Below are 26593 nucleotides of genomic sequence, written 5' to 3'. Positions count from 1 at the left end.
GCAACCTGGTCACAAATGATTGCTCAACGAAGCGGCTTATCACGTGGAAATTTATAGCAGCCAAACCCTCTAAATGCACGTTGCTTCTAAATGTGAAGGGAAAAACCGGAGGACCCGGAGAAAAATCCACGTGACCACGGGGAGAACATGCAAACTCCAAATATACAGCAGGCATCAGGGTCGGGATCGACCCTGACCCTAACAGGCGAGGGAGTTAGCATTTCGCCACCACGGCGGGAGTGCAGTGAGTAGGTTTATGGCCTACCTGTGTAAGGCCTGTAAGAGTTTTCTCCAATATTTCCCATTTATCCCACGATAATTAGAGATGTACCAAACGTCCAAAAGCTGGTTCCTGTTTAATAAAAGTTTAGAGGTTTGAATGAGACGTTTCTGAGTCAATCCAGCGCGATATATTTACAGTTACCCCACTCAAATGATAGGGAGACATCGTAGAGAAAACAACGTTTTCCTTCAAAGCCTCTAAATCTGCCACCAATCTCAAAACCATTATTAAACATCTCTAAGATATGAACCTTTCCTTTAACAATATTCAGTCACCTCCTTGAGAAGAGAGGAAGACGATCTTAAGAAATCAGCGGTGTAGCTGTAAATGGATCGCGCTGTCTGTATGCACATATATTCACGTGTGAAGTCAAAGCCGCGTTGTGTGTCACCGCAGTGGCCCCTGCTTCGTGGCAACGAGCTTCATCTCAAGGACCGTCGTCTCCCAACTACGAGAGCTCTCTCCACACCCTGGTGAGTCCCAGTTCGAGTACGGGGTCTGTCCCCACGCTGGCGCGGTGGCCGGTTAGAACTGTCGTGCGGTCTTGGAGAGCGCGGGGGTTCAGCGCGTTAGCGGCCGAGTTAACTTCACACGGAGTGGAGCTTGCAATCTTCACTGCCTGGTAATGTCTCCGGGGGGGCGGGGGGGGGGGAAGGGTTATTTGATTTACGATAAAAAGAGACGTCGTTCGCATGGGCGGAGGGCCCCTTTTGCGTGCCCGTGTCGTCGTGCAAGTCTGAAATGTGACATTTCTTTGCGACAGCTCGTAGCGCTCGTCGCTGCGCAGCCGCGACTTCCCGTGTCTCCCTCGCTGACGTGACCGAGGCCGTCACTGGGCCCCTCGGCCTTTTCACACCGAGAGCATTGACGGCCCGTGGCAGCAGTCGGCAAGAATGTTTGGCTGGTGTGGTGGCTGCGGCCCACGCCAAGAGAACCACGCCAGCACTGCTCATTCATTCGTTCGGAAATAAGTGAATAATGCGCACGATTTGAAACTTGTATGGGACATTCAGAGGTGTGGAAACTGCTGGCAAGCAGTTGGAGTTGAGCGCATTTTGCAAACGGCGAATTAAATCGTCCCAGCCCAGTTGATTATACACGAAAAAAACAAAGATCCCCCGTATATATTCTTGGTTCTTTCGGTAAAGTCACGTAGAAAGGAAACAATAAAATAAGAAAAAGTATAAAGCAATAAAATTATCACGACGTTTCGACTGTGCAATGATTGCTTGTGTTGCAGTCGAAACGTCGTGAGAATTTTATTGTTTTATATTTGTATTATTTTATTGTTTCCCTTGTACGTGATTTTACCGAAAGAACCAAGAATATGAATCCCTGCAGTAACGAATGCTTTAAATAAAAATTTAAAAATCCCCCGTATAGCCTGAACAGACTGTTGGGGAAAGTGCTGCTTGCAAGCACCTATGAAGGCCGGCATTTCACACGAGGGGGTGGGTAGCCAGCACCACGCCCGACCGCCTTTGTCTCCCCAGTGGCGATATTTACACATCGCACCAGGTGCTCATTTGAGGCTGAGTCGACCTAGGGGAAGCCCAGGACCGGTTCAGATAATCGTCACTTGTGTTGGCCGTGAGCGGGAATCGAACTCGGGTCGCCGGGTTCATAGGGCAGCGAAGCGCTAACAGCTACACACACACACAGTAACACGCGCGTACACGCACGATGTATGCAGTAATTGTGAACGTGCACTTAAGGGAATGCACACAAACACACACACGCCTGCGCTGGCACAAGTACAAACTCAGCACCTTCGTCATTAACGTTGCCGAACAGAATAACAAAATAATGTACAGTGCAGCAATGGGCCTCCGTTGCGTGCGTCCTGTGAAGAATGGCCCATCGCCAAAGAACTTTGGGCTACGATGTAAAATTTTCTGATGCAAGGCACTCGCTAGTAGGAGTGACGACAGCGATTTGTGTACGTACGGTTGTGCGTTTAGTTATAACGCTTAATTTGACCGTCCCCGGCTCTTAAGGCCATCAACACAAACGTGCCGGGCGCAGCCGAATTGTCATTTGACATTTTAAACTAAGCTTGCTTGTTTTTAATTTTACCAGGTAAGGCCCACTGAGCTATATAGCTCTTTTTTTTTTCAGAAGCGACCTTGCCACAAACGATAGGTCAACGAAGTGGCTTATCACGTGGATAATTTATAGCAGCCAAATACTCTAAACGCATGATGTTGATTCTAAATATGGATTGAAAAACCGGAGGACCCGGAGAAAAATCCACGCAGACACCAAATATACAGCAGGCGTCGGGGTCAGCATCGAACCCACGACCCCCAGCATACGAGGCGAGGTAGTTAACATCTCGCCGCTGCCGCGCCCACTTTCAGCCGATTGATTCCGAGCAGCAGAACGGGTTGGCGACCCGCCGGTCAGCAGTTGGGTTTATCGAATCGTCTCACCCCGCGAAGTTCTCGTCGGCGGACGAATGTTCACGCGATGAGGGTAGCGACGTCGCCGCGCGTCAGATGTCTCTGCCGCCGAGCGGAGGTTCTGAGGACAGAGAGTGGAGCGTCGCCGTTATCTTCAAATGTCACGCTGCGATTACGTTGGTAGGCGCGATGGGCACAGGCAGCTGGCAGCTTTGACCCCCACCTCGCGTGGTCGATCGCCAGGGGGCTTGACGGCCGACGTGCGGCGACCTCCGCCACTTTCGCAAGAGCAGCGCTGCGCACGCCTGTGTGTTGTTGCACTTCTTATTATTATTTAAGCCGCCCGCGGGTCATCGATTACAAGTTCGCGAGTCGTTGGCGACAAATTGTCGCGTCTTCTCCTCGCACTTCGTGGAGCATGCCCGGCATGTTTGTTGAACGTGCAAGGTCTCCGATACGTTCACATTGTCGCTGGGCGTCGCATGGTTCAGTGGTAATGAATACGGTTCGCAGGGGCCCCATCGTGAGAGTAATGTTCAACAGTGAGCGGGGGCGAGAGGCATTGGTTAGACCTCAACGCTAGGGGCTCAGTACGCCGATGCACAAAGTTTGTGTTTGCTTCTGGGAAATGCTCGTCAAGCCTATGACGTGTATCATTCTGAAAGCTGGCTATCTGGAATGCATTCCTTGTGACTTGCAATCATCCTGTCAGGTTCCATGCATTCGTAAAACAGACCGCTTGAGATGCAATCATTTCCTTGTTGATTGGATTTAAAAGCCGTAGTGGGCTCTTCGTTGCAACGGGGGCTGCTGCTGTCCCTGCGCGCGTTGCATTCGTGGCTTCTTCGTCTTCGTCTGCAGAGGACACGTGCTTTCTGCACCCCCGTCACTTTTGCTTATCCCGCTGAAACAGACGGGAAGGGACGTTTCTGCCTGCAAATGCAGAAAATGCACGCCCCCCCCCCCCCCCCCAGTGTTCCAGTTTACGCTTTTGGCCGCTGCACAGCTGAGCCGCGCCAGGGCCGTGCCGAGCCAGCCCGGCACGGCAACGGGAGGCTCCCGGTTTGTTTTTCCACCGCAGAAGCCGTGACGTGACGCTGCTTCCTCGCGCCGTCACCGACCCGATGTCGCGCGCAGCGAACGCGTCGTTGTCCCAGAGGCAGGTGGTTCGGACGCCTCGCATGAGACCGGCGTGTATCACGGCTAGGCTCTGCGCCGCATCGGCAAGTAACCGGTGGAAAACCACCACCCCTGCACCGTGAGGGCCCAGCTCTGGCTCGGCTCCGATGTGTCTAGTGGAGAAGGGCGTGTTGAGTATTTGATGCCGCTTCCGCACTCGTGCTATGCGGCAATGTGGGTGTGAGTAACAGCAGTGAGACATCTCTGAGTGATGTTCATCCAATTTTTTGTGTAGTCTACTAAAAAAAAATAGCCTCGCTGTTATTCAAGAATATTTTTTTCGTGATCGATTTAGTCCCAAGATATCTTGAGGTTTTTGCGTTTTGGAGGGAAGCGCAATGCCTGAAAAAGAACCCACAAATGCAGAGGAATAATCTTAAAGCAACGCGCGGATATCCTGTAAGGAACCTACTTGCTCCACTGCTCCCTACAAATAGGCATATTTCACGCTTCACGGCTCCATATCCACATAAGCCCCCAACTCAACCTCAGGATCGTTGTTTGGAGTCCACCTTAAAGTTAAAGCTTCCCACTATGTTTCAGTTGTAGCTTATGATAAGTTTGACTGCATACGTTAGCTGTTCGTCCACAGCAGGGGACAGGTGGTATAGTGCCTAGCGCCGCACTGCGCTACAAACTCAGCGATATCAGTCAGTTTCGCGGCTAACATCGGTGGCGAGTGATTTCTGAATCGGTCCTGGGCCCCCGCCCCCTCCCCCCTTCACCGGCACACATCGACCAGCGTGGTGGAGCACGCTCCAAACAACACCCAGGCCTTCATCCAGCAGTGGGTGGACACAGAGCTGAGAAGTATATTTTATGTATTCAATGAAGACAAAGAACGCTGGTGCGTGCATAAGCCAGCCTGTGTGTGTGTGTGTGTGCGCTTAGAGGCGCGGCACAAGCGGTAGCAGTGTGCGTGTGTCCGCGCGTACATTTGCACGTGCGTGCGTCCGTGTGTGCGTCCGCATGTATGTGTCCGCGAGTGCGTGTGTCTGTGCGTGCGCGTGTCCGTGCGTGCGTTGCACCCTTATTGTTTTGTTCTCTCTGGATTCTCTCTAATAGAAAAATCGGATTGAGCAGCAGCTGCATGAGCACTTGCAAGATGCTATGTCTTTTCTAAAGGATGTCTGCGAGGTATTCCGCGCTTGCTCTGCCACTCATCGCGCATCTGCCCCACACCCCCATTCCCCCACCCCCCCACCAACTCACCCCCCCCCCCACGACAACCAAATCCCTCATCTCCCTGCGGCGCCGTTTCCATCAAATTGGCGAGCAAATCGGCTCTGCGGGTCGAATAACGCATGCGCGGAACATTTAATCCGCCCCTATCCAATGAATGACGGGGCGTTCGTTTTTATCGCTACTATTATTATATTTGTCATCTGCATAAGGTGTTCTTCTAAATGTGGACAGGGTAAAAGTAAAATTACAAAGTTTAGATTAAACGTACACCACTGTTGATTTTTTTTTTACTTGATGGAAACTGCCGTTCGAGAAAGTCCTCCGTGTCCTTCTGATTGGCCTCCGGTCTCATTTGGTTTTCTCCTTCTGACTCCACGCCCTCCGTCTCCTCGTTGTTGTTATTGTTGTTCATCTCCGCGCCCCCTTTTCCCCCCACTCTCTTTATTTCTCGTCGCGTGGACTCTCTCCCTCTGCCCCTTGCGTGCATCTTCCGTGCATGTCCACGCTGTTTCCTCTGTCCACACCCGCAGTCCCCTCGGCCCTGCCCCGGGTCGCCCGTCTGTAAACGTCAACGTGTTTGTACTCTCGATGTACACAAGGTATTTGTGTGTCTCTACTCTTTTGTTGTCATTTGCCTCGGTCAGTTTAACATGTAGGCTTTTGCGACCAATATTATTCATAATAAAGGTTTTTGGGTTAGATCGCGTTATTTATAAATGTGTCGTAACCCTCCACCACCCGACACGGCCAATCAGCAAAAAAGTGTCACGTTGACAAAAGACAAATAGTTCACTACTTTAGCCCACCGGTGTGTTGAAGAGTTAATCCACAACATTTACAGTTTTAGTACGACGTTTCGCTGGTAATTACATCCAGCGTCATCGGGCAATTCGCCAGAATTGCCCGATGATGCTGGATGTAATTACCAGCGAAACGTCGTACTCAAAAATTGTAAATGTTGTGGATTCACTCTTCAACACATCGGTGGGCTAAAGTAGTGAACTATTTGTCTTTTGTCAACGTGACACTTTTTTGCGGATTGGCCGTGTCGGGTGGTGGAGGGTTACGACACATTTATAAATAACGCGATCTAACCCAAGAACCTTTATTATGAAATTTGCCTCGGTGTTTCCTGACAAGAGTCCCTCGTAAGACGTAATCGCCATCATTTTTAAGCTTCGTATTTCTGACTATTTGGCCACTCGGTTTCAGACTGCCAACATTTGAGTTTAACCTTTACGGCTCTCTTCGCAAGGGAGACCTTTGGCAGAGCCGTATTACACACACGGGACACCGTGCATCCTCTTGCTCACGAGAGACTTGGGGACATCACTCATCTATGGTGCTGGGCCGCCTCTCGTGTGCCCTCCCGGCCTTCGTAGGTGCTGCTACTCGCTAACCGCACTTGCCCCAACAGTCTGTTAAGGCGATAGGCGGGGATCTTTGTCTTTATACAGTATATATACCGGTCATTTATACCTTTATTAGCACACATGCGTCAGGCATGTACGCGTAGAAGATGTTATTTTTTTGTTTCTCTTAAAAGTCCGATGCTAAGGAAAATCTACGGCATTGTTTGCAACGACGACAATGGTTCTGTGTGTGTCGTTGTCACAGCTGCGTCCCGCATCCGAGCGGGGGGATGTTGAATTGTTTCAGCGGACAACGCAACTCACTCGCTCCCCGCTTGCGTCTCCTCCCTCAAAACATTCTCTCGTGTGTTTAGTTTTCCTTTCGGGGGTCCCACCTGCTTTAATTAAAGGGGGGGGGGGGTTGACTAATTAAGGACTGCCGGGGGTCACCCTTGGAAAAGGGATCACGAATTTGAATGTGCCCTAAAACTAATTAAATATGACATTAATTAAAATAAAGGGTTGTGATAATATACATATATATGAATAATAATCAACAAATCGAGGGGTGTGCGGGGGGGAGAATCTCGGTGTGATTTGGCCGACTGGTTCTGGGCTGTCTTCCATCCTGTGCCTGCGACCGCCGCTGCGAATACCATAACCACGCAACACCACCGCCAATACCATTACCACACAACACCACTACCAATACCATTACCACGCAACACCACCGCCAATACCATTACCACGCAACACCACCGCCAATACCATTACCACGCAACACCACCACCAATACCATAACCACGCAACACCACCGCCAATACCATTACCACACAACACCACCACCAATACCATTACCACACAACACCACCGCCAATACCATTACCACGCAACACCACCGCCAATACCATAACCACACAACACCACCGCCAATACCATTACCACGCAACACCACCGCCAATACCATTACCACGCAACACCACCGCCAATACCATTACTACGCAACACCACCGCCAATACCATTACCACGCAACACCACTGCCAATACCATTACCACGCAACACCACCGCCAATACCATTACCACGCAACACCACCGCCAATACCATTACCACGCAACACCACCACCGATACCATAACCACGCAACACCACCGCCGATACCATTACCACGCAACACCACCGCCAATACCATTACCACGCAACACCACCGCCAATACCATTACCACGCAACACCACCGCCAATACCATTACAACGCAACATCACCACCAATACCGTTACCATGCAACACCACCGCCAAGACCATAACCACGCAACACCACCGCCAATACCATTACCACACAACATCACCGCCAATACCATTGCCACGCAACACCACCGCCAATACCATTACCACGCAACATCACCGCCAATACCATTACCACACAACACCACCGCCAATACCATTACCACGCAACATCACCGCCAATACCATTACCACGCAACATCACCGCCAATACCATTACCACGCAACACCACCGCCAAGACCACAACCACGCAACATCACCGCCAATACCGTTACCACGCAACACCACCATTTCCAATAGCGCCACCACTGCCAATTCCATCACTACCACTGCCACCCAATACCACCACCACCAATATCACCACTACCAATACCGCCACCACCGACAATCCCACTCGCATCCAACATCATCACCTGCACCACCACTGCCAATACCACCGCTAATATCGCCACCGCCAATACCAGGACCACCAACCGCACTACTTCCAATACCACTTCCATCCAACACCACCACTGCCAACACCACCACTGCCAACACCAACACTGCCAATACCACCACTGCCAACACCACCACTGCCAACACCACCACTGCCAACACCAACACTGCCAATACCACCACCGCTGCCAATGCCACCAATACTATCAACACAATTGATACCTGCCTTGTATATCATAACAATAATGCACTTGCGTGTGTTTGTGTATAAACACACAAGTGTCTGTGTTTAAAGTACGCGCGGCCAATAACGAGCAGCAGGGCTGTGCCCGCTCTCAATCAGTCTTCGCATCACACTCCACAGGGAGGTGAACGGCCCGATTCGCTGATGATGGTGGCGGCTGTGTAGATTCTAGACAGTTGTAGGTGTTGAGCACGAGACCTCTACAGAACGTTAGGCTGAGCTTCCCCCCCCCACCCCCCCCCCCCCCCCATGAAACCCAGTCAATCCTGCGCTGTATTTTTTGGTGGGGAAACATTCGACGAATTCTTGCCTGTGGGCTTCAGAGTTATGAGGATAGACTTTGGCAATAGTCACGTTTCATCGTTCACCCTCGGTTTGAGCATCATTAAAATTTACGTCAAGCTGCTTACTCGGCCTCTATGTAGAAGATAAGACTTCCCTCATGGCTTCTATACTTTGTTTAAACGGAGGGGCCCAGACACAACCGTTCTTTAAAATTCTCTCATTTTAATTTGTCGCAGACATTGGATTAAAAGCAAGAAAAAGACTGATCCCCCCCCCCCCCTGCGCCCCAGCCCGGCACCGCTGCCTTCCCGGCACAGCTCTGCCCGAAACTCATTTGCATGCTGCGAACAAAGCCGGGCCATGAATTAGCTTTTCAAACAGCACGCGTCCACACAATCAGCCTTTTCAGAGCGAAAATAAATAAATCACCGGGTCCACTGTGTAAGCCTTTAAAAGAGACGCTGTGCTTATTAGATTGTTTAAAAAAAAACGTTGGGAGAAAAAAAATACACGGCTGCGGCGTACGTATATATACATCTCCGTTTTTTTGTTGTTGCCGGGAACGCTCGGATACACGCCGTCTGTGTTCGAGGCAAGGGAGGACTTGCGGCTGTAGCGCAGAGCTGTGGCAGATTACTACGGAGCTGTCGACGCAGTAGCAGAAGAAGGCCGGGGGCCCGGTTACGCGCGGCGTTACTTTCTCTCGGCCTGCGTTCTACTCAACGGCCAACGAGTTTTAAAAGCCGCTCACTGGGGCGCACCACGTGGCCAAGGAGCCTCACCGAGCGGGTTGACAAAAACGGCGAGTCGCGAGGCCCGCTATTCTCCCGCTGCGTGGACGGCGGATGAAAAGTTGAGCGAGTCCCGCAAGACTAAATGCATGGGCTTCGTCGTTGCTGAAACACGGCGGCAGCCTGCGACCAGTACAAACGCGTCTATTGGTCGTGGCACGCGTACGCCTGCGGCCGTAGCGCAACGGCAGGAGCCCGTTAGCCAAGGGGGTCGGCTGGTACCGCCTGGGTTGGCAAATGCTCCCAGTATTCCTCGTGGGCGGTGTCGACTGTGGACAATATCCCGAGTGGGCAGCTCCACAAAGAAAGTATCCCCCATGGGCATTGTTCACCATGGGCAGTGTTTACCATGGGCAGTGTTCACCATGGGCAGTGACCACCATGGGCAGAGTCTACCATGAGCAGGGAGCTTGGCACACATATACCGTCAGTTCTGTAGACAAACTCGTCTAGACAAACTCATCTGTTCTCTGAATTCCGTGGGTGTTTCTAATGTTGTCAGCTGTCCCTTTCGTCTTGTGTAGAAACTGAAACTAAACTATTTAAGATGTTACCACGTAAGGCCCACTGAACTATTTAGTTCTTTTTCAGAAGTGACTTGGTGACAAATGATGGCTCAATTAAGTGGTTTATCACGTGGAAATTTATAGCGGTCAAATAATCTTAACGCTTATTTTTAAATGTTGAGGGAAACAACGGAGGACCCGGAGAAAAATGTATGCGACCGTGGGGAGAGAGAGAACACGTAAAACTCCAACTATACAAACATCAGTGTCGGGATTTAACCCACGACCTCGTGCATACCAGGCGAGGTAGTTAACATCTTACCACCGAGATATGAATGACCTCGTCCGTTAACTACCTTGGCCGTAGAAGGAGCTCTCATCGATGGAGATGGACATCCTTACTCTTCCCCCCAATGATGTAAACATCACTTAGCTGCAAATCGTTGCTTTAAAAGACGAACGTTACAGTAGTGCGGTGAGTTTGACCCTTGGCAGCACAAGCCATCACCGGCTGCACATCGAGTGAACTTTTACAAAACATAAACCTGGGCGGTTGAATTACCCTGTGGTTGCCGTGCTTTCTCTAGAGCCATCGGATTACCTCCCTTAACCCCCATGGCCGTAGGTGTCGGTCGGTAACGTTGATATTTTTTGACGAAACATCAGAGACCTACATTGCAATGTTGGTTTTACATGTCACTGTTCCTCACTCCACCTTCCGTTGAGTGTTAATTAATTTTAAATCCCATTACAAGTACCCTGTTACCGTTTCGCTTGATAAGTTCATCCATTCATCCAACATTGGTTGTCTATGTTCCACTTTGGGTTTATGAAAGTGTGGCCAGAGATTACTCTAAACTCAATAGAAACGCATTTATAGTATTTATTTGAGTTTTTGGCTGCTACAAAATTCCGCACGATAAGCCACTTGGTTGAGCTATCATTTGTGGCGCAGGTCACTTCTAAAAAAAAGAGCTATACAGCTCAAGTGGGCCTTCCCTGGTCAAATAAATTAACAAAAATGAAGTAACTTCGTTTTACTGAACATAAAGATGCACGATGACGGGACAGTGCACGGCACCACGGCGTAGTAATTTAAAGTAGGCTAACTTTTTGACACGCGGTTTGTTCGGCAGAGGCCAACGCACACGTTCGCGGTTGCCCCCCCCCGCGCTCTGTCCTCAACGGTTCTTCTCCTTCCTCTCGCCACCTTTCCCCCGCCCACGCCCGCGACCGTACCGACCAATAGCAGAGCAGGATGGAGGAGCGGCTGGACCGATTGGACGACGCCATCCACGTGCTCCACCGCCACGCAGTGGGGACGCCGGGGCTGCCCGCGACCCACAGCGGCATCCTCAACGGCCTCATGGAGGGGCTGGCCGCGGGGGGATACGGGCCCACGAGCGGTCTCGGCCCTGCAGTCAGTCGGCACACGATGGTGAGTGCGGCCGCCGCCGCTGCTGCTGCGCTCCCGTTCTCTCTCTCTCGTGGTCTTTGCCCGCGTGCGTTGGCTTGGCCACATGGGGAGCGGTGGCACCGCTGGCCATCGAACAAAGACGGGCACTGCATCGCTCTGCGCTTTCAGGTGCGCTTCTGCGGCCGTCTGGAACGCCCTTCCGTCTGATATTAGGCAGCCACTGGCGCTATGCACTTTTAAGTCATCTAAATTGAAAACTCATTTCTTTAGAACTGCTTTTTGTGTTTAGCTTGTTGGCCCTTCCCCCGCACCTCCGATTAGCACGGTTGGCTACGTACGGTACGAAATAAGTTCAACATACACACGTACCCTATCAAGACGCCACGTCGCTCCTACGAGCCGAACGACTTTAGGGCTTGCCAGTTGGTAGCAGGACTTGGCACGGGCCTCCTCTGTAATTATGGCAACGATTTTGAGGGGGGGTTATCTAACCGTATTTCACCATGCCGTTCATTATTGTGGGTTGTATGTATGCATATGTGTTCAACTTCTTTCGCACCGTACGTAGCCAACCATGCCAATCGGGTTGGTGAACGCAGGGAGCATAGGCGAGGAGGTGGATACAGGAAGAGGCAAAGCGGGAACGGCGGAAACAGCACAACGCTGCAGCCCGACTAACTCATCCAGTCCCACCCAACCCACTCTTTCTGAACACGCGTGTGCCCGAGCTGCAGCAAAACCTCGTCAATCCCAGATGCGGTCTCTTCAGCCATCTTCGGGCGCACAGATAATCCAACTTTTCTCTGGAAGGCAATCGTCATCCTCGATTGTAAGGGATAGCCTGTGATGATGATGAGACGTGGAGCAGATCTTTACAAGTTCCTGCACTGCCCCCTACCGCCCTCATTATAGTTTTTATGCAATTGATGATGACCCCCGCCCCCTTGCCCCCTTGGTTGGAAATCCTGGACAGCACGCACGGCTCTGAGCCTGGGTTTGAATCCTGGGCACTTGTCCAGAAACAAAACTCGCTCTTCTCGAGCGGAGCGGAGCTCATGGTCCTCAGCCCAGTTTAGCGGCGACGAATGCAGGAAACACTATCGTTATGTTAACATACTTGTTGTTTGTCCTTGTAGATTATCCGAGCTCAACTCTTGAGGGCCTTAATAATGTGCGCCTCGGTGCCCTGGCGGAACACTCTGTTGAGAGCAGCGTGCATAACGGCCCTCGCAACGGCACACATAAGAGAGCTGCATTGGGGAAGCAGCAGGAAGCTTTTTTTGTGTCATCGTCGTGATCGTAGCTTGTGCTTGTCACTCGGCTGCTGGTCGGAGGCCGTGTCTAGAATGGGCATCTCTTGCCATGTGGTGTGACGGTCAGCACGCTTTGGAGTGTAAATGGTGGTCAGTGACTTCCCATCATCTCACTCTCGCTCACGGTTGACACGACCATTGGGCCGTTGTCATTTGCAGTGCTGGCCCCAAGTAATTGGTGAAAATTCTGCTTGCCCCATAATGGAGGTTTTTGGGTTGAATCGCGTAAATATAAATGTGTCGTTAAACCCGTCACCACCCGACACAGCAAATTAGTAAGGTTTGTCACGTAAACAAAATATGCCAATTCGTTACTAGTACAGCAACACCGGTGTGTTGGAGAGTAACCTCGCAACATTTACAATTCGAGTACGACGTTTCTCTGGTGATTACAACCAGCATCGTCAGGCGGCAGCCAGAGTTGTGGAGAAATCCTCCTCCTGTTTCGTTCTAAAATAGGGGGATAAATATGGTGTCGTCACTCGTGTGCCAATCATGTGCGAAGGCCAAATTATGCTTGTGTCTGTAGGAATATTAAATTCAACAAACAACGGTTGCGTAGGTCTCCGCGAAACTAGGTGTGTCAAACTAGGTTTGTCAAACTAGGTTGAATGTCATAGTGTTACGGGACAGTGAAACTGGTAGGAAAATGTTCTCGTGGAAATGCAAGGGGCTTAATCGGCTTCGAAGGTTGGTGCCACTGTGCGTTTCACGCTGTCGAGTTTATTTTTAGTTTATTGGTAGATTAACTTTTCTGCAAAATGAATTACGGTGCTTTCCGCTGCAGTCGACTTTCCACTCTGGAATGGGCTTCAGCGGCTGTGCGCGCGCGCGTGTTTGACCAGCAGTGCAATGGAACAAGAAAAGCACCGCGCTACCTCTGCCTGCGTGCCGAACATTTAAAATAACTCAGTTATACTACCTGCGTGTGGGGGGCTGGGGGTTAATCTGATAACCGGGGCTGAAAGTAGTTTAAATTAAAAAAAACGTAGCGTATTTTCGTAATAATAATAATAACAACAGGCTACAGGGATTGTTTTTGCCGAACAACACGAGAGAACAGTTCACCCCCCCCCCTCCCCCCATCCTGTTTTCAACATTCAGAGGCTCGTGCCGGAGACAGGAGCCCTAGGGGCTCGCGCGCTTGTGTGGTTTTCACATTCCTCTCTTTTTTATTGTTGTTGTTGTTTTGGTGGGCTGGGGGGTGGTGGTGGTGGTGGATGGGGCAACACCTGTCGTGGTCTTGTCTGCATTCCTTGCTCTCTTACAACTGCGTGCGGGGAAAACGAGAAGAGGTTGTGGGGGGGGGAGTAAAAAAAAACACACAGAATGGCCTTGTGCACTCGACGTGCGTTGCAGTGCTTGCGTGCGCCTGCTGCCGCCGCTTGTGAAAGGCCATCTTTGTCACGCACGTGTGTCACGCACGTGTGTCTGTTGAACTTCTGTTCGCACCGTCACGTAGCCAACCGTGTGTGCACGCGCGCGCGCGATTCCCACTCACGGCCACCAACGCCAGTGACTTATTATCCGAACCGGTTCTTGGCTTTCCTCTAGGTGGACTAGGCCTCAAATGAGTACCCGGTGCGGTGTGTAAACACGGAGACAAAGGCAGGCCGGGCGTGGTGCTGGCCACCCACCCACTTTGTGTGCCTTGCTGGCTTCATTACAAACAGCACTTCCACCATAAGTCTGCTGTGGCTATATGGGGGATCTTTGTACGTTGTGTGTGTGTGTGCGTGATAATATAGGGAGTGGTGGCGTGTTTATGAGCAAACTTAGCGACAATCATAGCGACCGAGGTCCGATTACCGGCCATAAACTCTCTAATCCCTGGCCAGAGCCAACCCCAGATCGACTCGGCCTAATATCTGTGCATTGTGTCGTCTGTGAACATCGGCGATCGGGAGACGGACGGAGGTGGTGACGTCTGGTTTCTGACTCCACCATCGTTTTTTACTTCTGGCGTCCTTGGGTGCCCTGATAGACCTCACTGCTCCATGGAATCGTTTTGTATTTTTGGTCTGGTTGTTGTTGCGCTGTACGCATATAAATGCGCGTGGGCAGTGCCAATTCAAGTTGAATTTGTTGAGCCAGCTGAGAACTCTATAGAACCAGGATGAGTCTTTTTTTTGTTCAACAATGTGACCTGCGGAGGCATTAGTCTGGCAGTAGGGGGCGATGATTACTGCTGTGTGTGATCCCATAGATCAATAACCCCCAATAAATCTATCGCGTTGATCTTTACAGTTAAATGGTGTTGGGGGGGGGGGAATTTGCCCTTGCGTGTCCGATAGCCGGGCCTAATGCACCGCCATTCTACAGCACGGGTAGAATGTTGTTAGACTTGGCGTACAGGACGCGTGGAAGCTGGGGGTCGAACCCAGGGCAAGGGACGTGATCAGTCCCAGCTGGCAGACGGGGCACGCGTGATGCTGGCCTCACCACCACCGTAACAACCTTAATAGGCGCTCTCTAACAACGTGCGCTCCAAAAGCCTGAGCGGTTTAACAAAGAGATCTTTGTTTGCGCGTGTGTGCCAGCGCGTATATAAACAAGCTGTGTGCCATTTGCCAAAGGTTAAAAATGTCCCTCTGCTGTACTCTACAAGCCTTTCACAGCCTGAGCGGGGAATGTGTACACATGTGCTGTTTACACTGGGTTGGTCATGTAAATAGATTTAATAAATGAATTAATACTAATAATGTGTGACCTTTATAATCATGTGAGAGCCCATTGTCGCAGCACATCTTTTGTAAGGCTGACATAGAATAATATTAACAATACCAATAATAACCGTTATTAGCCGTGAATAATAATAAGTAGAAATATAAAGTAAATGGCGCATCAATAGTAATACGTTACTTACGCATGATGGAATTATGCTTGTCATATCCACACGCCCGCGGAAACACACGTACATTCTGTTGATGCGTAGCCCCGCATGTGAGTTGCACCATTTTTGGTGGTACTGGTAAGCCACAGCAATGGGCAGTGAGTGGGCAAGTGAGCACCTCGCTAATAGTAAAACTTGGGGCTGGTTGTGGCCACATTTCACTTGGTTGTGCTTTGTACCACAAACTAATTTATATTACTCAAATGAGATCACACAGCAGCAGCAGCAACATCACCCTCTTCCACTGCGAAAAATATATATATTTTTTACCAGGTAAGGCTCACTGAGCTCTTTTTCAGAAACGACGTGGCCGCAAATGATAGCTCAACAAAGTGGCTTATCATGTGGAAATTTATAGTAGCCAAATACTTTAAATGCATGTTTCCAAATGTGGAGGGGAAAAACCGTTGGATCCGGTGAAAAATCCACACGACCACGGGGAGAGAGACACGCAAACTCCAAATATACAGCAGGCGTCAGGATCGGGATCGAACCCACGGCCTCCTGTGTACCTGGCGAGGGAGTTAACGTCTCCTAGCCACAGTGGAGCCCAAAAGTTGGCAGGACCCTCCGGAAAAAGAGTCTTGAGTATTGGTGGTGAGGCTTTCCTTGTGTCAACAAGTAGAATAATAATAAAACAATAACCTTTGCTTTTTTTGCATGCGTTAATTTGGCTGTTTATTCACATTTGCAAATGTTTTTGCAAATATGGTCAGATATAGTAGGCACGGCAGCTTCATTTGCTTGGCAGATCTAATTAAGGGGGATGGGGGGGGGTGACATTTGTCCTGGCATTCATATTTATTTTACTGGCCAGTGGGCATTGAAAGAGCATGTTCTCATGTTCAGAGCAGGACTTTTATTCTGAAGAGCGGGCACTTCCTAGCAGGAATGTATCTCCTGCCCCCCCCATTTTACCAACTAGCAGCTGTATGCAAATGCGAGCCAATGAATAAAAGCGTGCTTTGGATGAGCGGCCGGGGCGTGGTTTATGGGTTTTAAAGGAAAGAAATATATATATTTTAGTGCACATCTTGGCTTTTGGGGTTGGTTAGAGCCTTTGAGGCCAAACATATGGTTATTACTGTAGCTGACAAAAGGGGTGTGGGCGCAAATGTGGGCGTGCGAGCGGGTGCGCTTTTTGCACCTGCCGCGGGGAGTGAATCGTGCGCGCCAAAAATGAAATGCCTGGAAAGAGAAAGAGATGTTTCCGTGGAGCCAGACCGGTGCCTCGTTAAACACAAATTTAGTATCCCTCGTACGACCAAGGGAGACCCCGTGGATTGTTGGTGACGAGGGGAAACTGTGGAGTTACTCCAGCAGGCCGGCTGTGACTCCGACGATACGCGTGGCCTCAACGTCTGCCTCGCCTGACAACATGCGCTGGTGATTATGCCACTGCCATTGATTGGCAAATGGCAGTTGGTGTTGTGTTCGTGCACATCGGCCAGTCATCTCAGTCAGTCGACCCATTGCACTTGGGTCTGCCCCGTGACCTCCTGCCAGCGGGCGTTCGACACTTCACGTGGCCTCAACGTGCACATGGCCTGGCACAAGCGCCATGGTGACGTCACCGCCACTTAGTGGCGAATGGCGGTTGTTGTTGTGTTGAACTTTCTCTCGGACCGTATGTGTGCCGACCGTGCTCGTCGGAGGTGCGATTAGCACATACGCGTGTGTATGCCGCAAGAATCCGCCAAAACCGAACTCCGATTGCCGCTCGCGACCCGGCGCAGTGCGTAAACATCACCAGTGGCTAGACAAAGGCGGCCGGGCGTTGCGGTGCTGGCCACCCAAAACTTCCCTCGTGCGCCGTGCCGACCTTCATAGGTGCTCGCTAACAGCACTTGCCCCCAACGGTCTACTGTGGGGGGGGGGGGGGGGGGCAGGGGGGGCAGGGGGTGGCGTGTGCGCACGTCCGTTTGTGTGTGCGGCAGCGGCGGTCGGGCTCGTCGCCAATGCTGCAGTGGAATAAAATAAGTCGATCTAATAACCAACACGTGTAGTGCGTCCCGTGCGGGGCCCAGTTATTGCCTAATTTTGTATTTAAATGAGCGCCACTAATTAGCGAAATGCCGAGCATCTGCGCCTGTGCCGGATTTGTATGCGGTGCGAGCTCCGGGGCTGTGCACCGTGGCGATGACAAAGGTCCCCTCCTCTTTGCAAGTGAAATTGAGGATAGAGGAGGAGGTGGTGGTGGTGGTGGGGTTTGGAGGTGGGGGGGGGGCGCGGGATTTGGTGCAACAATGAATAAATAAGAATATAATGAATGAGAATTGGTTAATGAATGAGCGCATTTAATTAAAATGGCACAGCAACAACCGCACGTCTTGGACGCATATGTTACCGCCCACCGTTCGTTAAACACCTCGAGGGTAAAAATAAGTTCTGTTTTGCGCGTGAACCCACAGTTTACAGCGATTCTGGGCTACCATTAAAGTGGTGTTAGCCTTCCGCGAGTTCTCGCTCAAACGGGCACTTGCGCCATTGCTCGTCCACTCTTTACAGCCCTGAGCCAGCTGTGTAAATTCCAGACGGTCCCCCCCCACGTGTTCGCCCGCCTCTCTCGCGGGCAACTCTTCCTCTACCGTGCTCCTGGAGTTCACTCGAGACGTGCGGGTTTTTTTTTGGCACAAAATTTTATTTAAAAATTAGTTTTCCCACATCTTTTTTAATGGCACGGTGGTTCCGACTGCTGTCTTTTAATGAATAATTCTGGAATAATAATAATAATGCGTACAACCTTAATGGGGCACACCAGTGTTCCAGGTATAAATGACAACGTGGCGCTTGTTAGTACGGACGGGATGAGTCTTGATTGTACTGGCCGCGGTCGCTCTTTTGCAATTTGTTCAAACATATACACGTATACTGACTGCTGTGTCTGTGCTGCGTTGGCAGTGCAAAGTGAATGGCCTGGCAGACAATCCCAGTGAATTTACTGCGGCCAGCAGGAGCGGCCAGCACAGATTTACTGCTCGTTTGAAATTATCCACTGCGGACTTCTGTCGCTTATGGCTCTCATTAGCCAATTCATTTTTTCGCCGCCCCAGCGAGATGCCGGCGATGTCGGGCGCATAGGTCGGGCAGTTTGGGTAGGTGCGATGAGGAGGAAGAAGGGGGGAGGTAGATGGAGCAGGTGCAAAAAGGTAGAAGCTTGATCACTATCTGTACAAAATGTAGAAAACTGGCAGGATGTCATAAACATAACGCGATGTGAGCTTACACGTTCTCATTTTAAAACGTAGATATGATGACAACAAAATGCCAGACCACACTGACTTTGACCAGGCCTGAGCAGTGGTGTGAGACAGCCGGTGTTAATTCTGCACAACCCGCAGTCAAGAGTCAAAATGCAAGCCGTTGCAGCCCATCGTCCCTCCAAGGGCAATAAAATAAGCACCACTTTGTTGGAGGTGACGGTCCACTGCCATAAGAATATGGAATTTCCACCATTGACTTAGACAGAGATGAGCACTGCGGTGACACCTGGATTTGTGGACCCGCTCGGGCTCTGAAGAAATCGCCCTCATAACCGGGGGGGGTCCTAGCGATGCATCGATTAACTCGCGTTTCTTAAGCTCGTCAGAACTACGTGTGGCGATCAACGCCATCCCCTATAGCGCGACGCAATCTGGATTCGTATCGCGTCTCGAGAATCTGTACAGAAAAGGTGGGGCCACTCTTTATTTCGCAGACGGCGAGAGGGAGAGAGAGACGTGGACCGTGGCCTGATCCTGGAACTTGTTTTGTCTGTCCAGTTCACTTGAATGTGCGCGCGGCTTTGGTGCTCGCAAATCCGAGTCCTTCACCTGGCAGCCGCTGGAGGTCGTTAGTTACCACCGTGTTACAAACATAATCGAGTCTTGAATCGCAATAGTTCACCATAACGCCCGGGGCACATGGGGGGGGGGGGGGGGGAGGCGGTTAGTGAGCAGTTCTGCCCAATACTCAGAACGATTGATATCGTTTGGAGGTGGCTGTGCGTTTTTTGACACCGCATTTTCAAGCGCACTGTGTTGTTATCATCCGACGCGTTTTTTTTTCGTTTGCGCTGGCGAGCCGCTTGGCTCGTTAGTCCAGCCGCCACCGAACTCCGGCCGCCCCGTATTCCCCAGCGCCTCCCTCCCCCCCCGTGGACGATCATATCGTGCTTACCAATCTCGCTCATTCCCATGCAGATGGCATCGGCGAGTGGATCTGTAGGCATCGGAAGCTGCACCGCAGGGGGGGGGAGAGGAGGATGATGTGGGGAATGGGGCGCAAGGTCCAGGTATTCGGGACCCCGCTGCATCTGCTGTGGATGCGGCACAGAGGAGGAGTTTGCGAGGGGATATGTCTGCGGGTGTTTTCATAGCTGTTTGTGTGTTTGTCACGTGCGTGTGTGTAGCTGTGTAGCTGCTGGTCGCTAACAGTGCTTGCCCTAGCAAATCGTGGAGGCTACACGGGGGAACCTTTGTCTTTGTGCAGGTACACTGTATATGTGGGGAGTGGTCGTGCGGCGGTTATGCTGCGAACCCGACGACCCGAGTTCGATTCCCGCTCTCGGACACCAACGCCAGCGAAGATTATCCGAACCGGTCCTGGGCCTCCCCTAGGTCGACTCAGCCTCCAATGAGTACTTGGTGCGATGTGTAAACATCGTTTTTGAGCATTTGTGTGGCGCGTGTGCGTTTGTCATGTGCGTGTGTGTGCGTCTTTGTCTTTGCGCGTGTGTGTTTCTGTTTTGTGGTTTAGCTATGCATCACCACGCGTAATGCCAAGTCTCACGAGCCTAGTTTGTTTGTCTATCCAGATTTCGAAATTGAATTGTGATGTTATTTATTTAATATTTTGACAATGCCAGCGATAATACGCACATACACACTACTTGCACGCGCACAACTCTATACACGCAATCATTTGCGTGCATTGAGATATGCATTTACAAATACAATTTACACTTATGGTCATACACACACACGAAGACCCCTGTGTATAGCAAGAGCTGTTAGGGTCGGCACGGCACCACACGCCTTTGTCTCTCCAGCGGCGATGTTTACGCACCGCACCAGGTACTCATTTGAGGCTGAGTCAACCTCGGAGGAGGCCCAGGACCGGTTCAGATGATCGTCACCGGTTCGACGGGCTCGTTGCAAACTCCCGCTCCCCCACAGCCACGCACGCACGCACGCACACGGACACTTTTCTGAACGCGCACAGTTGCATATTGCACGTACGCACACTCGCAACACGAATGTGCCGTGGCCTGAAAATAACGAGCGAGCGCGGGAAATGTTTTCCCTTCGCCAAATGCTTAAAACGTGGACAAGAGCTTATGATGGAAATGTCATCGTCGCGCTCGAGATGCACGGGCTTGGCCTTCCGACGGATTTGCTCTTCCCGCGGGAAATCTCTGCAGCTGGGATTATTCTCTAGCCTGTTAACCATTTTGGGTTTTTTTTTTAAAGGGGAGGGGGTGGGGGGGGGATGGGGTGCAGAGGGGAGGGGCGCGAGAGTGGGTGGTCGCTTCGAGAGCTGCTCGCTACAGTTTCTGCCACAGGTTTTGTTCAAAGCCATCGTACACTTTGTACGATGGAAATTAAAAGATCCCCCTTATAGCCTAAAACAGACTGTTGGGGCAAGTGCTGTTAGCGAGCACCTGTGAAGGTCGGCAGGGCACAGGAGCGGGTTGGTGGCGAACACCACGCCTGGCGGCCTTTGTCTCCCCAGTGGCGACGTTTACACACCGCACCAGGCACTCATTTTAGGCCGAGTCAACGTAGGGGAGGAGGCGTAGTACCGGTTCAGATACTCGCCACTTGTGTTGGCCGTGAGCGGGAATGGAACTCGGGTCGTTGGGTTCGTAGCGCAGCGCGCTAACCGCAACACCACCGCTCCCCACCTTTGTATGATGCACACACACAGCGAGACAAAGCCAACGGACGCCCCGCATGGGCAAGTGCCGTTAGCGAGCACCTGTGAAGGCCGGCGCGGCACACAAGGGTGCGGTGCGTGTTAAGTGCCACACCCTGCCGCCTTTGTCTCCCCAAGTGTCAATGTTCACGTACCACACCCGGTACTTACGTGTCAGGCTGAGTCGGACTAGGGGAGGCCCAGTACCGGTTCAGACATAACGTCGCTCATGCTGGCCGTGAGCAATGCCACTACCCGCAAGATGCTAATGCACGCGTGTACACGCATGCACGTGCATATATCCACGTATGCACCCAACACAAAAGGTGTAGTTATATATTGACAAGTGTAGATGTGGCCTCCGTAACACTCGTCAATCTGTCAGAATGGAAGTGAAACAGAGGTGAATGTGTCGAGATCGGAGAGCCCCTCAGGCCGGGTAACAAGTCCGTTACGAATCATGTGATGCTGTTGGCTGGCTCCGATTGGCCATTGTGCTTTGTGTGAATGGAGTTCCGCAAGGTGGTGACCGACCCCATACACAGTTGGGGCACCATGGTGGTGAGATGTTAACTACCTCGCTTGGTATGGAGGAGGTTGTGGGTTCGATCCTGACCCTGATGCCTGCTGTATATTTGGATTTTGCATGTCTCTCTCCCCGTGGTTGCATGGATTTTTCTCCGGGTCTTCTGGTTTTTCCCTCCACATTTAGAATCGACAACGCGCGTTTCGAGTATTTGGCTGATATAAATGATCACGTGATAATAAGCCACTTCGTTGACCTATCATTTGTCGTAGCCAGCTCGCTTCTGAAAAAGAGCTATGTAGCTCAGTGAGCCTTACCTGGTAAAATAAAAAAAAGTTGAGTTTCTAGTTTGATCGTTTTTTTTTACCATATTTCTTTGGCATTGGACATACTTTCGTGGTCCCCCAAATCAACAAAAAAGAGATTGTCTCTATGCAGGGGAAGCTTAACAAACCCCTCTTTTGGAACGGCCATTTATCTCGCTAACCCCGGCGCCTTTGCCCTCCGGCCTTGGAATGCGAGGACACGCGCCTGCGGCCATAAGCTTCCACCAAGACGCACGCCGTTCCCTTGCCGCACAGCGACGCGAGGTGGGAAACGCTCCTCCGTCGTGGTCGGGGTTGAAACGTCATCCAAGGGGCAGTTTCTTTTTTTTTCGGGAATGTTGGGGGGGGGGGTGGAGAGAACACCCATGACGGGACATTTGCCTGCTGGTCTCACGCAGGACATACGTTGGCAACGGACTCCTCGAGGTCCACAATCAAACGGCAGCGGGGCACAGCCAGGACTTACGCTCTCGGCTGCAAATGCGAGGAAGCGTGCAGAAGCAGCCTTGTATAACGTGTCGGTGGCTGAGGTGGGTTAGTTCAATTGAAGCTTCTCTTGAATTTTGCCGGCGAGGCGTGGAGCACGCCTGACCCCTAGTGGGCAGTTTTCATTCACAGCTCCGTCTACGACAGGGTCGCCTCCAAACTCTGCAGTCCTCGCAACCGACCACCACGCTTCGTCTTTTCCACGTTTACCAATTTCTCTCTCTCCTCCCCGCTCCCCCATTCAAGGAGTAACAGCTCAACCCGAGCGATTAATTGTTTTGGTGTTTGCGTCGCCTTCGTACCGTTCGCCTTTTGGCGACCTCTGGTGTCTGTGGCACCGGTGAGACAAGGCCACAAAAGTGGCGCTCTCTGGTGTAGGCCAATTTGGTTTTAAAGATAGTGCATAGATTGTCAAAGGAGATTTGTTTGCATTTTTTGCCACAAGTGCAGTCTTGATGCCTTGTGATAGGCGCTCATTTGGTGTTTAAATATCTTAACACCTCTGGCATTTATGGCAGGCTGGATGGGTAAAGCTATTTTTGTTGTTGTAATTTCACAACTTGATAAAGGAAAATAACGTGACAAACATTACAAATGAGGTGGTCGCAACGGGGCTCGATTTAATGCCGTTGAATTGAATAATTTCCACCAAATTGTGTCAAATTAAACTGCGGAGGTTTTTTTTTACGGAAGTGCCCGAGACGTTATAAATACTTAGAGGTTTATTTGTTTAAATAAAACGTTTGATTTATTTGATTTGCTTAAATAACAAATGAGTGCATACTTTTATGTAAATACTGTGTCCTACTTCCATGTTCTCATATGACACCGTACTTATAAATGCAAAGATTCCTTGAGCCTTAATTGATCGTCAGGGTCAGTGCTTTTGTTCGCGAGCACCTATACATTTGGAACTTGCTTGGTTGTTGTTACCGCGGTGACGTGGTTGGCACATGGGACTTTCGATGCAGAGGGTGCCGGTTCGACCCCATCTCCCGGCGCGACGGTTGAGGCGGTGGCGAGTTTCTCAAATCCCCCCCAGGCTCTGTCCACTCCGGCCAGCAGTGTAAGATGGGTCCAGGGCAGTCGATTGGCATGTCAAGTGGTGGGCTACTCCCACCGCTTCCAAGACGTCCGGCCAGCGTGGAGAAGTCGGGATGTTTAGAGGGGTTCTCGAGAGCTCCTTCTCATCTCATGGAGGCCCAGTGGCATCAACTAGACATTGCAGGGCTGCGCCAGCGTGGGTAACAGAGATGAGTGCTGCCGCCCCAACACCGCTTTGATCGTGAACTTCCACTTTGAGCCTTTGTTAAACCATTTGCATGTGTTGCCTGTGTCCGTGCGTGTTTGCCTGTGCCCCGTGCGCTTCCACGCGTCGCCAGGGCGGGCCCCTTCGGGACGACGCGGCTGAGATCCACGCGACCCTCGCGGCGCTCGCGGGCAGCATGGCCGGCCCCGCTCCTCCGGCCGGCGCCAGCAAGATCAGCCCCACGCCCGACTCCTACAGAGGTGAGCGCGTGCGCCCTCGCCCCCAAAGTCTCCCCTGCGTAGCTCGCCAGCCCCGTACGTACGCCCCGTCTCGCCGACCGGGCCAGAGCAAGACGTGGGGAGGTGCGGGGTGACGGGTGGTGCCGTGCGCCGGCACGGCGAGCGTCCGGCGGCGGCCCGAGCCTCCTTGGCCGTTGGCGGAGCTCGGCAGGTGGACTGCAGCTGCGAGCGGAACGTCGCGAGAGCGACGAGCGAATCCCCCGTTTGTCGTTTTGTTTTTCTCCGTCCCCTGCCCTCGCCTCGCTCCGCCGTACGCCCAGTGCTGGCAGCGCCCCCCGCGGCGGGCAAGGACGACTCCCAGGGGGCTCCCCCTCCGGGGCTCGTGTCGAGCCTCAGCACCATCCTGTCCAGCGTCGTCGACGCGGAGCGGAACGAGAACGGTGGAGAGGAGGAGAGCGACCTCATGGACGACCGCGGCTCGGAGGACGACCACAAGAACGACTCGCGCAGCAGCCGGACCAGGTGGAGCTCGGGGGGGGAGGGGGTGGGGGGGAGGTCTCCTTGAGAGGCGACCTCGCCGCGCGTTTTGGTTGCTCGGCGAGGTGGCCCGACGATATCGTAGCCAAATTAATCTAAAACGGCGCGCGTTTCTAAAATGCGCCCACCGCGGGGGAGAAAGATCACACGAACTCCAGGAGCGGGATCTTTGTTTAGAGCGGAGGAATCCGATGAGCTATGAAGCTCTTTTTCACAGGTGTCCAGTGGGAGTGGGTCAGCAATTTACAACAACAAACAGTACAAAGACACGATAGAAATAGAGATATAAATATAATGCCATACAAGTCTAAATTGCATATGTACAGAAATTCCTGCCGACTTTTCAACACCAAATGCAAGCTGTTGGGTCTTACCTGGTAAAAGAAATAGTTTAATAGCTTTAAAAAATACGGTTTAGTTTTAATAGCGCGTAAACGCAGCTGCCATCGCCCAACGCCGTACGGTCTCCGTCGCTCGCAGTCGCACGCTCACCCCGACCCTCACTTCGCCCCGCCATCGCTCGCCGCTCACACGGACCTCCGTGTCCGTTCCCCCCCACCCCGCACTCCTCCTCCGCTCGTCGCGCAGCAACCACGAGGACGACGACGAGGACCTGACGCCCGAGCAGAAGGTGGAGCGGGAGCGTGACCGGCGCATGGCGAACAACGCGCGCGAGCGTCTGCGCGTGCGCGACATCAACGAGGCCTTCAAGGAGCTGGGCCGCATGGTGCAGCTGCACCTCAACAGCGAGAAGCCGCAGACCAAGCTGCTCGTGCTACACCAGGCGGTCGCCGTCATACTCAGCCTCGAGCAGCAAGTGCGAGGTGTGGACCGCCTCCACCACCACCACCACCACCTCCACAACCTCCACCACTACCACCTCCACAACCTCCACCACCACCACTACCACCTCCACAACCTCCACCACTACCTCCTCCACAACCACCACCTCCACCATCACCACTACCACCACTACCTCATCCACAACCACCACCTCCCCCATCACCACTACCTCCTCCACAACCACCACCTCCACCATCACCACTACCACCACTCCCTCCTCCACAACCACTACCTCCACTACAACCACTACCTCCTCCACAATCACCACCTCCACCATCACCACTACCACCACTACCTCCTCCACAACCACCACCTCCACCACCTCCACTACCACCACTACCTCCTCCACAACCACCACCTCCACCACCTCCACTACCACCACTACCTCCTCCACAACCACCACCTCCACCATCACCACTACCTCCACAACCACCACCTCCACCATCACCACTACCACCACTACCTCCTCCACAACCACCACCACCACTATCGCCTCCACAACCACCACCAACACCACTACCACCACTACCTCCACAACCTCCACCATCACCACTACCACCACTACTTCCACAACCGCCACCATCACCACTACCACCACTATCTCCTCCACAACCACCACCTCCACCACCACTATCTCCTCCACAACCACCACCTCCACCACTACCTCCACAACCACCACTACCACCACCACCTCCACCATCACCACTATCACCGTCGCCACCATCACCTCAGTGACCTCCTGCACAATCGCCTCAAGACCTCCACCACGTACACATCCACCGTCGCCACCACTACAACCATCACCTTCACCACGGGTTCCACCACCACCACATCCACCGTCGCCACCACCACAACCATCACCTTCACCACCACTTCCACAACCACCACCACCACATCCACCATCGCCACCACCACAACCATCAC

At 52.0% G+C, this 26593-nt stretch overlaps 1 protein-coding gene across 6 annotated transcripts in view; it reads left to right on the top strand.

Moving 5' to 3' along the window:
* LOC116953628 (transcription factor 12-like) overlaps positions 1–26593 on the top strand; it is a 275417-nt gene that overhangs the window by 236956 nt on the left and 11868 nt on the right. For 4 of the 6 annotated variants that reach the window (XM_032973997.2, XM_032973998.2, XM_032973999.2 and 1 more), the window contains exons 14-19: positions 680–756; positions 4930–5001; positions 11195–11383; positions 24184–24310; positions 24610–24811; positions 25415–25650. In XM_032973997.2, coding sequence (XP_032829888.2) covers positions 680–756; positions 4930–5001; positions 11195–11383; positions 24184–24310; positions 24610–24811; positions 25415–25650 — 903 coding nt within the window. The remainder of the gene's footprint in view (positions 1–679; positions 757–4929; positions 5002–11194; positions 11384–24183; positions 24311–24609; positions 24812–25414; positions 25651–26593) is intronic. The other 2 variants (XM_032974002.2, XM_032974001.2) reach the window with 2 other exon arrangements.

The sequence above is a fragment of the Petromyzon marinus genome, chromosome 52 (assembly GCF_048934315.1).
Source record: "Petromyzon marinus isolate PM22_M1 ecotype Great Lakes invasive population chromosome 52, UKy_Petmar_22M1.pri1.0, whole genome shotgun sequence".
Classification (NCBI taxonomy): domain Eukaryota; kingdom Metazoa; phylum Chordata; class Hyperoartia; order Petromyzontiformes; family Petromyzontidae; genus Petromyzon; species Petromyzon marinus.
This window is presented reverse-complemented; position numbering and strand designations above follow the sequence as displayed.